Here is a 13,229-nt window from a genome sequence, read left to right as displayed (position 1 = left end):
GTGTCTTCCTCATTACATCAAGCATCATGGACTACATCTGTCGGTAAAATAGTAATTCAGTGTTGCCAGTAATGGAAGGGATACTCTTTCAGGAGGATGGGAGAGGCTCTGGCCAGTGTGTCTTGTCCCCTGCTGTTGCAGCTAAACTGGCTCATATGTTTCCTTTTTCTAAACACTGTATTTTTGGCTCATAATACCCTATGGAAAGAGTCTTCAGTACCTTAGTGGTTTGACTATTAAAAGCACCACAAACATTGATTGTGCATCTTGACTGGTAAAGCTTGGATGCCAGCCCAAATACCTTTCTCATAAGGAAACTTGGTAAATATGCAAAAAGTGAAATCAATGAGGTTGATGCAAAGATATTTAAACAGCAGCATTTGCAGTTGTTGAGTGTACTGTCAGTCTGGGAAAACATTTCAAGTGAAGACCCACAAAACTGTAATCTAGACCTAGTTCTGCTCAATATTTTCATTTATGGCTGGGATGAGGGAATAGAAGGTGAACTGCTGAAATTGTCAGGTGACCCCCAAATTGGGAAAGCTTGCAAGAAGATTATTATTTGGAGCGTAGGAGTGCAATTCAAACTGATCTTGATTAACTGGTACAAAGAGCTCAAGATCAACAAAGTGAAATTCAGTGAAAGCAAATGTAATGTGCAACACACAAAAAGCATGACCAAATCATAAATACAGAAGGGAAAGGAGCTAGTAAAAGTGCTGCGGAGGGGCTTGTTAGAGGATCATAGTCTGGACCTAACAGTGGGGAAACCAAACAACCCGATGTAATTCTGGTATATAATATTTAATGCCCCCTGAATTATTGCTCTGCTTGGGAACATTATCAAAATGTGCTATTTCAGTGGCTCTGAACTGGTGCTGGGAAGCTTACTTCATACGGAACTGCAAGAAAAGCAGGAAGAAAAAAAGTAGTCTCCTGCATATGGATGGCTGCTAAAGGGCAATTTCAGAACAGGTTGAGTTTTGCACATGCAAGTGTTGGGTCAAAAAACCAACACTCTTAGCAGAAAAAGAAATAGTCCTTTGAAGGCGTTAATCTAAAATGCATTTCTCTCTGAAGAAGTAGGCCTTTCTACCTAAACACTTGTTAGAGGAGGGGAAAGCTGAGTGTATCATCAGCCTATACACAGGCTGCTTTCTGAAATTAGTTTCTGTAAGTGTTTTCTCTTAAAACTGTGACTGAACGAATGTCCTAGGCATTCAGAGGTGAAGAGCTTTAAGTTAATGCTGGGTAAGCACTGTTGGTGTGGAAGAGGCTGCAGTCTAGGACAAGCTCTAGAAATGGGAGATTGTAAAATTCTACATCAGGAAGGGTAGTCATGTGAACATATGAGAATACTATGTTTGAGCTAGGAGTAGAAAGCTACTACTGTACAATCCATACATTTGGAGCCTAGGATATACTTTGTAAGGAGAGCCTTTCTAGAAGGACACAAGGGATGGAATCAAAGATGTTTTAGAATGATCTTTTTTTTTTTTTTTTCATTGTCCTCTTAAAAGATAAAAAGCGTTTTGCTCCTGTTTTCAAATATATTTATATTTTCTTTTGCATGAACACTTGGATCATTGGCCTCCAACATAGTTTGCTCTTCGGCCGTTTTTAGGAATCTTTATTAACATCATCTGCTTGTACTTCGAACACAGCTTACACATGACTCTTTTCTGTACTCTGCCAGCATTTTGGGCAGAGTGAAATGACAGTAACATCAAAATGACTAGGTAGACAGATCTGCATAGATATATGTCTAAGTTCATGTGTCCTGAATGTATGCAAACAAGAATAATCAGGTAGAGTTTATGTTTGCCTCCTTGCCTTTTTTTTTTTTTTTGTTGTTGGGTTTTTTTATGAGTATAAGACAGAATCAGAGTATCATTTAGGTTGGAAAAAACCTTTAAGACCATCAAGTCCAACCATAGACTTGACACTGCCAAGTTCACCACTAAGCCATGTACCTAAGCGCCACATCCACAGGTCTTTTAAATACCTCCAGGGATGGTGAATCAACTGCTGCGCTGGGATGCTTGTTCCAATTGTTGACAACCCTTTTGGTGAAGTAATATTTCCTAATATCTAGTTTAAACCTCCTCTGGCACAATTTGAGGCCATTTCTCTCATCAAGTGATAACTTGCTACTTGGGAGAAGAGACTAGCACTCGCTTCAACGCAATTTTCTTTCAGGTAGTTGTAGAGAGCAATTAAGGTCTCCCCTTAGCCTCCTTTTCTCTAGACTAAACAACCCAAATTCCCTCATAAGACTTGTGGTCCAGACTTTTCACCAGCTTTGTTGCCCTTCCTTACACACGCTTCAGCACCTCAATGTCTTCCTTATAGTGAGGGCCCCACTACATATACCTAGTATTCAAGGTGTGGCCTCACTGGTGCCGAGTACAGGGGCACGATCATTTCCCTAGTCCTGCTGGCCACATTGTTTCTGATACAAGCCAGGATGCTGTTGGTCTTCTTGACCACCTGGGTGTAGCGCCAGCTCATATTCAGCTGTTGTCGACCAACACTGCAGGTCCTTTTCTGCCAGGCAGCTTTCCAGCCGTTCATCTCTAAACCTGTAGCATTACATGCGGTTGTTGTGGCCCAGGTGCAGAACCTGACACTGAGCCTTGTTGAACCCTATACAATTGACCCTGGCCCATTTTTCCAGCCTGTCCAGATCCCTCTGTAGAGCCTGCCTTCCCTCCAGTGGATCAACAAGGGTGAACCACCCCATCTTCACAGATACTCCCTTCTCATGTGGTTTTTGTGTAAGATGGGTTTTGTATTATTTTTCCATTTTGGGTGCTGGTCTCATACTCTGACACACCATAACAAATACAAATTGTGGAACAAACTTCAGAATTTCAAGAAGTGCATCGTTGAGGAAAAAAACATATGTTAGTGCTTATGTGTGGGATTTAAGGTGATGCTTTCCACTGTGTTTTTAAGCCCATCGCTTATTAATGATAACTTGATTTTGATGGTGAAAAATATAATGTAAAACTTAAGGATGATAATAAATTCCTGTTAAAAATTTTTCTTCTCCCATCTTGTCACAGGCACTATGATGCTAGAGCTCCAGGAGAGAGTAACTGAACTGGAAAACTGGAAGGATGGCAAAGGCCTTATCATCTATGGTGCAGGAAACACCTTTTGCTCGGGATCAGATTTGAATACTGTCAAAGCAATATCCAACTCCCAGGCAAGTAGTGATGCAAATTAAGTTTTTGAAGAAAAGATCAGCTTTTATGAGATCTTTTTCAGAGAGAGGTGTTGCACTATACCTCAGCTGCAGTTTTTACATGCAAGTCACAGAATGGCGCTTTTAATAGTTAAAAAAAGAACTGGCAGACCCTTTAAGCCATGGCTTAAGTGTTAACCATAATTCATTCATAACACTAAATTCCTACATTACATATTCTTTTTAGCCTTTTCTTTTAAAAATGTCATTACTCAGAGCAGTAGATGGTGAATTTACACATCAAATAACATGTGCTTCAATAGTTTGACCTTTAAAAGCAGATACAAGTAATCATTTCTCATGTATTATAAAGTCAAAACCAGATTTAAGCTGATGGCTGCTATTACAGAAAGGTGTCAATTTTGTCAAAACGATGCTTGAACCTGCATAAAATGGAAGGAAGGATGCAATTTTTGTGTTTCAAAGCTTTGCCATTGATCTTGTAGTCCAGTCAGGTGAGTCACGTAAGTAGCGGTGGGGCTGAAGAGATCAAGGTTTGATGGCAGTTTTTCATTCATGCCAGCCTGTCTTGACAACTTTCACATATGCTGTCATTCTTTTTATGAGTTAATATGTGGTTCTTGACAGTGTATGAAATACAACTTTGTCAGCTGCAGGGGAAGGGAGCCTTTCTGTGCTGCTCTTGTGTTCTGGTAACTGTCATCCTGGGGCTTTGTTATGTCCATTTCAAGTTTCAGGATTTATGTATACAAATTAATTAAAAAAAGAAAAATAATGGTGTCTATACCCTGGTATCTGTTGGAGGTACAACACAGCAGGGCATAAGCAATCCAGGGGGTTACTGGAATGCAGTGGTGATAACTACTTTCTCCAAGTGATAGAGGAGCCAATGGGGAGAGGTGCTATGCTGGACCTTGTTCTCACAAACAAGGAGCAGCTGGTGGGGAATATGAAGCTCAACAGCAGCCTTGATTGCAGTGACCATAAGATCGTGGAGTTCAAGATCCTTCAGGCAGCGAGGAGAACACACGACAAGCTCACTACCCTGGACTTCAAGAAAGTTGGCTTTGGCCTCTTCAGGAATCTACTTTGTAGAGTACCATGGGATAAAGCCCTGGAGGGAAGAGGAGCCCAAGAAGGTTGGTTACTATTCAAGGATCCTCCAAGTTCAGCAGCCATGCATCCTAACAAAGAGGAAGTTAGGCAAAGATGTCAGAAGGCTTGCGTGGATGAACAAGGAACTCTTGGACAAACAAACTCAAAAAAAGAAGCTTACAGAGGGTCAAAGCAAGGACAAGTAGCCTGGGAGGAATACAGAGAAATTGTCCAAGCACCCAGGGGTCAGGTTAGGAAAGCTGAAGCCCTAATAGAATTAAATCGGGCCAGGGATATTAGGGGCAACAAGACAAACTTCTATAGATACATTGGTGATAAAAGGAAGACTAGGCAGAAGGTGGGCCCTCTTTGGAAGGAAACGGAGACCTGGTTACACAGGATGTGGAGAAGGCTGAGGTACTCATCAACTTATTTGCCACATTCTTCACCAGCAAGTGCTCTAGCCACTGCCCAAGGTGCAGAAGGCAAAGGCAGAGGTTGGGAGAATGAAGAACTGCCCACTATTGGAGATCAGGTTTGAGACCATCTAAGGGATCTGAAGGTCCACAAGTCCATGGGACTTGATGAGAAGCATCAGCAGGTCCTGAGGGGACTGGCAGATGGAGTTGCTCAGTCATTATCCATCATATTTGAGAAGTTGTGGCAATTCAGTGAAGTTCCCACTGACAGGAAAGGAGGAAATATAACTCCCATTTGTAAAAAGGGGAAAAAAAATGGAAGAGCCTGGGAACGACAGGTTGGTCAGTTTCAACTCTTGTGCTTGGCACAATCATGAAGTAGATCCTCGTGGAAGCTCTGCTGAGGCACATGGAAAATAAAGAGGTGACTGGTGACAACAAGGCAAATTATGCCTGATGAATTTGACGTCCTTCTATGATGGGGTTACAGCATTGGTGGATAAGGGAAGAGCAGACATCATCTCTCTGGACTTGTGCAAAGCATTCAACACTATCCTGCATGACATCCTTGTCTCTAAACTAGAGAGACATGGATTTCATAGATTAACCACTCAGTGGATAAGTAATTGGCTGGATGATTGCACTCAGAGTTGTAGTCAGTGACAAGTGGCATTCCTTAGAGTGTTGACAGAGTGGGACTGGTGGTGTTTAACATCTTTGTCGGAGACATGGACGGTGGCATTGAGTGCATCCTCTGCAAGTTTGCTGATGGCACGAAGCTTGCATGGTGATGCAGTCGACTTGCTGGAGGGCAGGGATGCCATCCAGAGGGACCTGGACGGGCTTCAGAGTCTGGGCCCATGCCTCATGAAGTTCAACAAGGCCAAGTGCAAGGCCCTGCATCTGGGTCAGGGCAACCCCTAGTATCTATGCAGAGTGGAGAATGAAGGAACTAAGAGCAACCCTACTGAGAAGGACTTGAGGGTACGGGTGGATGAAAAGCTGGACATGTGCCCCTTTGCTCTGGTGAGATCCCACCAAAGTGCTGCATCTGGCTCCTGTTGGAGCAAATTCGGAGGAGGGCCGTGAAGATCATCAGAGGGCTGGAGCACCTCTGCTATGAAAAATGACTGAGAATCGGGATTGCTCAGCCTGGAGAAGGCTCCAGGATGACCTTATAGCAGCTTTCTAGTTTCTTAAGGGGGCCTACAGGAAACCTGGAGAGGGACTTTGTAGCAGGGCCTATAGTGACAGAAAAGGGATCATGGCTTTAAACTGAAAAAAGGTAGATTTAGGTCAGACATGATGAAAAAATTCTTTACTGTTAGAGTGGTGAGGCACTGGAAGAGGTTGCCCAGAGAAGTTTAGGATACCTCATCCCTGGTAATGTGTTCAAGGCCAGGTTGAATGAGGCTTTGAGCAGCTTTGTCTAGTGGAAGGTGTCCCTGCCCATGTCTGGGGAGTTTCAACTGGGTAGTCTTTGAGGTTTCTTCCAACACAAACTATTTTATGATTCTATGAGTAAAATGAATTTTAATTAGACGTTCTAGTAAGAACACCAACTCAAAAACTAATTTATCTGATGTAATTATTTGTTTCTGTTGATGAAACTAAGTGTCATAAAAACCACAATGTCTAAGTATTTCTGGCCTGAAAAAACAAATAGGGTGGTCCGCTTCTCAAAAGGTACAGGAGACTGTTTCCTTTGTGGAACATCCTGAAGGGTATGCTTTTCTTAATATGGAGACGCCATACTTTAAAGTTATAAATGTTCTTTGGAGAATTTATGTGGATGCTTTAAGCACTAGTCGTTTGATTGTCTGTGATTTCTGAGGTTTGTTTTTTGTTGCAGCTAAACATTATTACTGTCTGTTTCCTTGGGAGAATTCAAACTGTTCATTCAGAACTGGGGTGTTTTTCAATAGCCACTCAAACCCCATTTGTTTGATGGAATTTGATAGTCTTTATTAAATAAAACTTTAATAGAATAAGGAATCGGATTTGCTGTTCTTTAGTCTTGCAGAACTCTGCTCTCTAACTCACTGCAGATGAGATAGTTTTGTCTCATTTCAGGTTAAGAGCATTTGTTTAAGTTTTCTGTCCACATGCATCCTCAAGGCAAAAAAATGTTTTCCTTTTAAATTTTTTTAAAGCATCTTTAGCCCCTAGCTTTCAGCAGTTACAGAAAACACTTATTTTATTCAGTTTGTTGGGGAGATTGTATTTTTTTGTGATCTACAATATCGTTTGCCTTTCCCTGTGGTGCAGGAAAGGCAGAATAATGGCCAAGAATGGTGAAGGATTTTCTTGCCCCCTAGTGGCTCCTCCTCCTCCTCTTCCTCTTTGTCCTCCTTCTATGTTCAGTTGTTCCTAACCCGGAAACAGTCTTCTGCCTGTTCTTTGGTAAGTGCTAATGGTGTATGACCAAATCACAGAAGGCAAATTAATAGTGGAATTTCAAGAAAATGGATTTTTTCTGTCATTATAAGGCTGGTTCCCACGAGCAATAACCTCATTCTGGAGTAAGACTTGAAAAGCTGGCTAGGTGAAAAGGAGAAGCTCTACAAAGGACAGCTAAGAGGAAGGAGCTATGAAGGAGAATTTTCACTTTCCTCAGTCCCTGTCTAGAAACCCTAGGACAGAGGTTCCTGAGGAGTAAGCTGCAGGGGGGGTCACTCGCTTGCAATTGGAGATGGTCTGGAAATACTACTCTATCTGTAGTAGAAGTGGACTCTAAGCTCTTGCAGTAAAAAGAGCCAGAGGTACAATTTTCTTCTTTATGAAGATGACTTTTGTCTTCCCTGCCTCCCCTAGTCCACCATGAACTATTAGTCGTTTTCTTCCATATGTAGTTCATACTGTATTTTACCTCACTTTCTACTTGTTAGTTTTCTACTTACTCCAAGGACAGTATTAGAGCTGAAAATGCGATTGTTCCACTAGACTCCAGCAAACAACCCTCTTATTCAGAGAAGAAAAATAAGGCTACTAGTCAGAGCATTTATCAGGAAGGTTTGAGGGGGAAGCTGGCCAAGACTCAAGTAATTGTGATTTTTTTTTTTTTTCAGGGTGTTTTCTGTGCAGGCATTTTTTCCACATGTTATCCAATAAGCTCTCTACCACCTGAGAATATGAAGACTTTTTTTTTTTTTTTTTGTCTGCTCAGTCCTAACTGAGTTTATCAAACTGGCCTGTTCTGGCATTAATCTTTAATTCCATATTTGTATGAATTCAGACCACCAGTTTGAATGCAGGGACTGTGATGAAGTGAAAAATGACTTTCTCTGAAGAGCGTTTTTGCAGCTCCGTCTTTATGGTTGTAGTATGGGAATAGTGCAAGTCCATGTCTGAGAACCGGCACCTTGTATGTTTGTGTATTTTGAACTTTTCTTCCTGATTAAAAGTGCTGAAATGGCTATCATGGAGGATTTGATTGTTCTTTAATTTGGAATTGAAATGTTGCTGCTGATCCTAATGGATGTAGGAGGTTGCTGCAGTGGTAAATAAAAGCCTCGTTGTAAATTACTGTGTGCTGAAATTTTCAACTAGACCTTTAATATAAACTGAATTCATTGGTTCCTGTGTAGCAATTGTTGTGGCAATTTATATCTGTGAGTGATCTGTCCCTAAACACTATAGTGCTGGTTGGCATTGGGCAGAGTAGGTGTTGGGAATGCATGAATAAATGGACAATAAATCAACTGAAGTTGACCTACTATTATTTCAAGGTCCTATTCCAAGATGTACTGTAGACTTGCTGCATATCTTTTCTTTCCCTGAGGTGTGAGTCAGAAGGTTTTAATTAAGGCAGATTCTTTAACTTGCAAACTGCTGTAAAACTGTTTTAGAAATTAGTAAACGCCAGTAAGGAGATGTATGTTTGTTCTTTTTCTTCCTACCACTTGTTTTTTTGTTTTGTTGTTTTGTTGCTTTGTTTGGAAAGACGCTGAAATTGTTACCAACTGCTTTTTACTTATATGGTGGCCAAACGTTTTATTTTTTTTTAAGTCTCGATTAAATGGAATATGTGTGGTTAGTGTATGCAGTTCAGTACGTATATCAACACGGTCATACTGGGTCATTTAACCCAGCCATTTGTCAAGTTCCTGGTCAATACTAGGTGCCTGAGAAAGAATATAAAAACAGGGAAGGCAGATAGGTAATGATTTTACTTCAGAACATTCTCTTAGTCCCCAGCAACTCATGGCTAAGGCTTCTCCAGCTTGAGGTGTTACCTTGTGTTTCATAACCTTTTGTGGGTTTTTCTGTCATGAGTTTATCTAGTTGTTCTTAAATTCATGTAGTCTTTTAGAGGTTGCAGTGCCCTGCAAAAGGTGTTCCAGAGTGTTGAGTACATGTTGTAGGAAGAAATACATAGTTTGAATCTAGTAACATCTGATTTTATTTAGAGCCCCTTAGTTCTTGTACTGAAAGAACAATTGTACTTTATTCACTATTGTTTGCCAGCTGATATAAAACAAAGGAAGGGAGAAATAAGAAGAATCCTCTTTCGGTGTTTGATGGAGTTCTTCTTCCTGAAATTCTTTTGGCCCAAATGAAAAAAAAATGTAGTTGGTAAATTGTATCTTGTCTAAAACTTTATGGATTTGGAACAGTAAAAAGTGTGCCACACTTTATGGTCCTATACAAGCTTTTAAACTTTGCTTTATGAGTGTTTAACTGGAATCAAAAAGAAGTAGCTAAGAAGAAAAGATACAAAACTTCACATCATGGAAATTCAGTATTGCGATTACCTTAACAGTGCCTTAATTATAACTGAAATTCATGTAAATTGATTGAGTTCTGATTTATTTTTTTTTTAAACCTGATTAATACTAGGTTTCTACTTATGCATAGTAGAGTTGTGCTGGAATTTGGGCAAGATTAACCAGAGAAAAAACCCAACTAGCATAAATATAATGAATATTCCTGTTTACTCCATCTGTGTTTAATTGCTTCACATTAGGATCACTTAACATTTTTTTAATTTCCTATTCTTTGTAGGATGGGATGAATATGTGCATGTTTATGCAAAGCACCTTAACCAGACTTATGAGGTAATGTATTTTATTTACTCTTCTTTATGAAGTAATTATAAGGATTGGCATATGTTTTGGTTAACTCCGTAACAAGATATTTAAAGTTAAATACTAGTTTTAAGTGTAATTTTCAATCTCAGACCTTATATTTGTGCATCTTAATCAGATAGATATTTATGGATTTAAATTAGACCATGATGTTTTGCAACTATTAGACTTGCCAGAGACTGGAACTGGAAAAAAAAAAAACCCTATAGGTTTATATGTGGCAGGTCAGAAGATACCTAGAGTTGAAATACAGGCCTTCAGAGTTACTGACTTCTTTAACTTAGTGGAAATTGGTAGCTCTTAAAAAACAAGCAGGGCCAGCTTATGCAGCCTACACGGGTAACATTTATTTAATATATTTATTTAATCTTCCCACTTCATGAGAGGGACGTGTTCAGTTCTACCATCTGGTACTTCTGAAAAACATTTTTTTCCTTTCCTTTAGATTTAGCTTCCCTTAAGAAATCGCATTTCTATTAAATCTGTGTGTGGTAGAGTATATCTTTTTTTATGCTCAGAGCTCTTTGAAGATAAATATTCTTTGTTGTCAAATAATCTATATGAGAAAGTGTTATGAGTTAACACGACTCTAAAACTGCCCAGGAGACTGGAAGCTTATTGGTAGTAGGAGTACTGTAAGAAACCATCAGGATTGGAATTGGAATCCATTTGTGTAAGTTGGTCTCTGTAAAATCAAAATTGATGGGGCAAAGCAAAGAGGAGGAAGGTCTGTGAAGATTAAGCCCCTCACTTCAGGGGTAATGTTGAAACTGTATGTTTCAACACTATGAGTATGTTGAAACTGTAGTTCGGGGGAGCCCTGTAGTGCTGTCTGAGGAACATCTATTGTAGATGGGATCAATACCTCTCAGAGAGAGATTAGACCTTGAGCATGATTAAATACACTGCCATCAAAGGTAACAGATTTTTGCTATCCTCAAAGGATGGTTTTGTCCTCAAAAAAAAGTTTTGTTGATGAGCAAGATGGTAGCACTCTGGAGAAGCTGCTGAAGGTATCGTGCTGAACCTCATTATTTTTAGATAGCGTAGCCATGTAGCTTGTCATGGCCCTTCCTACTGCCTTCTGTGTTGTACTGGCTTAGTGTAAGGTCTTGTGTCACTGTTCTGGTGCTCCTTCTTGCAGATAGTTTTTTTTAGATATAATCTATAGCATGTGTTTTTCATAACATAGCACGAGATGTTCCATTTGATTCCATTTGATATATCTGTCTTGCTCTTTCATTTTAGGATACCATATTGATTATGGAATGATCATTTTACCATATGTTGACTTGGTATTGAGCTACTTAGCTGTAAAGGTGTAGTTATTTGAGTTGAAACAGTGGATTTTTCTGGTCTTTTACTATAGAGATGGTTTTCTTGAATCCTTTTGTAATTTCTAGACAACTAAAAGCATGAATTTTGGTTGCAAAACTCTCTTTTGTAGATTGCCTTTGATCAGTGTTGCACTAGTCCAAGGAAAAGCTTTTGGAGGAGGAGCAGAACTTACCACAGCATGTGACTTCAGGTAAGATCAACAATTTGAGTAGCTGTCACGTTGGGTCAGTGGTTTAATGACTGAGCCTGTGAAATGTGGAAAGCTTGAGGTACCACTTTTACCAAGAGTCAGATTCCTGGATTCCATGGCACTGGGAACTGGACTTTGCTAGCAGACTTCACAGGAAAAAAAAGTCTGGGTTTCCTGGTAGTACAGAGGAAAGGTTGTTTGCTGTCAGGTTGTACAGTCAGATCCTTGTGTAAAACAAGAGCAGTGAGGAGCTTTAGCAACCAACTATGTCATAGACCAAGGAGGTCCAACTTTTCACCCCTGAGTGAGAGGTAGGAGGAGTGCAAAATCGTATATCCCCTTGCATCTCTTTATGTGGCTGACATAGGTGAAAATAAATAAATAAAGCTCTCCATTAGTCTAGTATTTTGTGTTCTGGATTTATTATTTATAGCATAACTTTGTGCTCTGTGATTTCTGAAAAAGGAGTTTAAGATGCAGAGGAAAGCCAGCGAGGTTCTTTCCGTTTTTTTCCATGCAGGTGCAGGTATTTGTCAGCATGAAACAACTAGGAAGAAACAGAGGGCTTTAATGAAAGAGGCTGAATACAGAACAGGAACTGGGAGAAACTAAAATAATAAAATGTCACTTTATTTAAACAGTTGCTAATGTGCACACAGCCTGTGTATGTAACAGGGTAAGCACTCCACACAGCCTCTCTGAAAATGAGGTTTTAGTGAAGTTTTTATCTACAAGAAGGAAATGTGCTTTTTAAGAGAGCCTCACTGCCTCAAGTGGGAAAGAAATTGTTCAGAACAAGCTGGAAGTGCTTATATTCAGAAGTAATACTAAGCAGAATATCACACTGCTGTTCCAGGTATCCGGAACAGGCTTTGAATAGGGGAGATGGTATCTGTATTGTTGAAGCCCCTTGGAAGCAGTCCTCCTTTGCTTTGAAACTGAATGTGACCGGAACTGTCTGCATATCTGCACAGCAGCCAGTGAACTGGAACTGCAGCTCTGATTGTGGACTCTGAGTACTGGCTGTATTATAAATTCTTAGTAAACATGCAGAGAGGTACTATGCTTGATAGCAGCAGCACTGACAGGAGACCTAGACCTTTCCCTGTCTGTGATTCCATTGACAGAAAGTGAATCCTGTTATGCCTAAATAGGAGTTTAGGGAATGTGAACATAATGAAATAGAAATCCTTTTGCTTTCTAAAATACGTACTCTCTACTTTTACTCCTATGTTGTTTGACATACTGTGTAATTATAGGCATTGTCAAGTAGCTCTTATTTGCATGAGTTGAGCAGCTGTGATTCCTCTGATGTGCTGCCATAATTTTCGTAGTAACTACAGTTGTTGATCCATCTTCCATTACTTTCTAACACACCCATCCTGTGCAACTGAATAATAGCAATTCAGGAGAAGCAAATGGAACTTAATAACAAGAAGATAGGAGCAGCACAGAGTATGTTTCTCTAAATTTGAGAATTCTAATATGGCAGAGGAGTGGGACAAAATAAGGGGTTTTTTTTGAGGACTGTGAGTAGGTATTAGTGGAATGGGTATTTTGTCCTGAGTTGTTCAATGCCAAAAGAGGAACCTGAGAACAGAAAGCAGACAGGTTCATTTTCTTCCTTGAATAAATGGTTTGAACATTTTTATTTTTTTTTAAGAACAGAATGAGTGAGTTGTGGCTGCTTTTAATTCTAAATTCTCAAATCAACTTCTTTTTTTTCACAGTTGCCATGTAAACGACTGAAATGCTTGGTATTGACCTGAAATATTTTCTTATTTTTGTCTCTGCCAGTTTGTACTATATTAACTCTACTGATATTGTTAAAGTGATTAAAGACTTGAAATGTGCTCTGGCAGCATGTTGCACATCTCAAGTAGAGATGT

The 13,229-nt window shown here is 39.8% G+C and overlaps 1 protein-coding gene across 14 annotated transcripts in view; it reads left to right on the top strand.

Moving 5' to 3' along the window:
* The window catches only part of ECHDC1 (ethylmalonyl-CoA decarboxylase 1), a 49,730-nt gene that overhangs the window by 15,712 nt on the left and 20,789 nt on the right, over positions 1-13,229 (top strand). For all 14 annotated transcript variants that reach the window (XM_009562892.2, XM_054061244.1, XM_054061245.1 and 11 more), the window contains 3 exons: positions 3,069-3,211; positions 9,730-9,782; positions 11,260-11,340. In XM_009562892.2, the coding sequence (XP_009561187.2) occupies positions 3,069-3,211; positions 9,730-9,782; positions 11,260-11,340 (277 nt within the window). The remainder of the gene's footprint in view (positions 1-3,068; positions 3,212-9,729; positions 9,783-11,259; positions 11,341-13,229) is intronic.

Source organism: Cuculus canorus, chromosome 3 (genome assembly GCF_017976375.1).
Source record: "Cuculus canorus isolate bCucCan1 chromosome 3, bCucCan1.pri, whole genome shotgun sequence".
Taxonomy (NCBI): domain Eukaryota; kingdom Metazoa; phylum Chordata; class Aves; order Cuculiformes; family Cuculidae; genus Cuculus; species Cuculus canorus.
The sequence above is the reverse complement of the archived record's forward strand: the minus strand, read 5'-3'. Positions and strand labels throughout refer to the sequence as shown.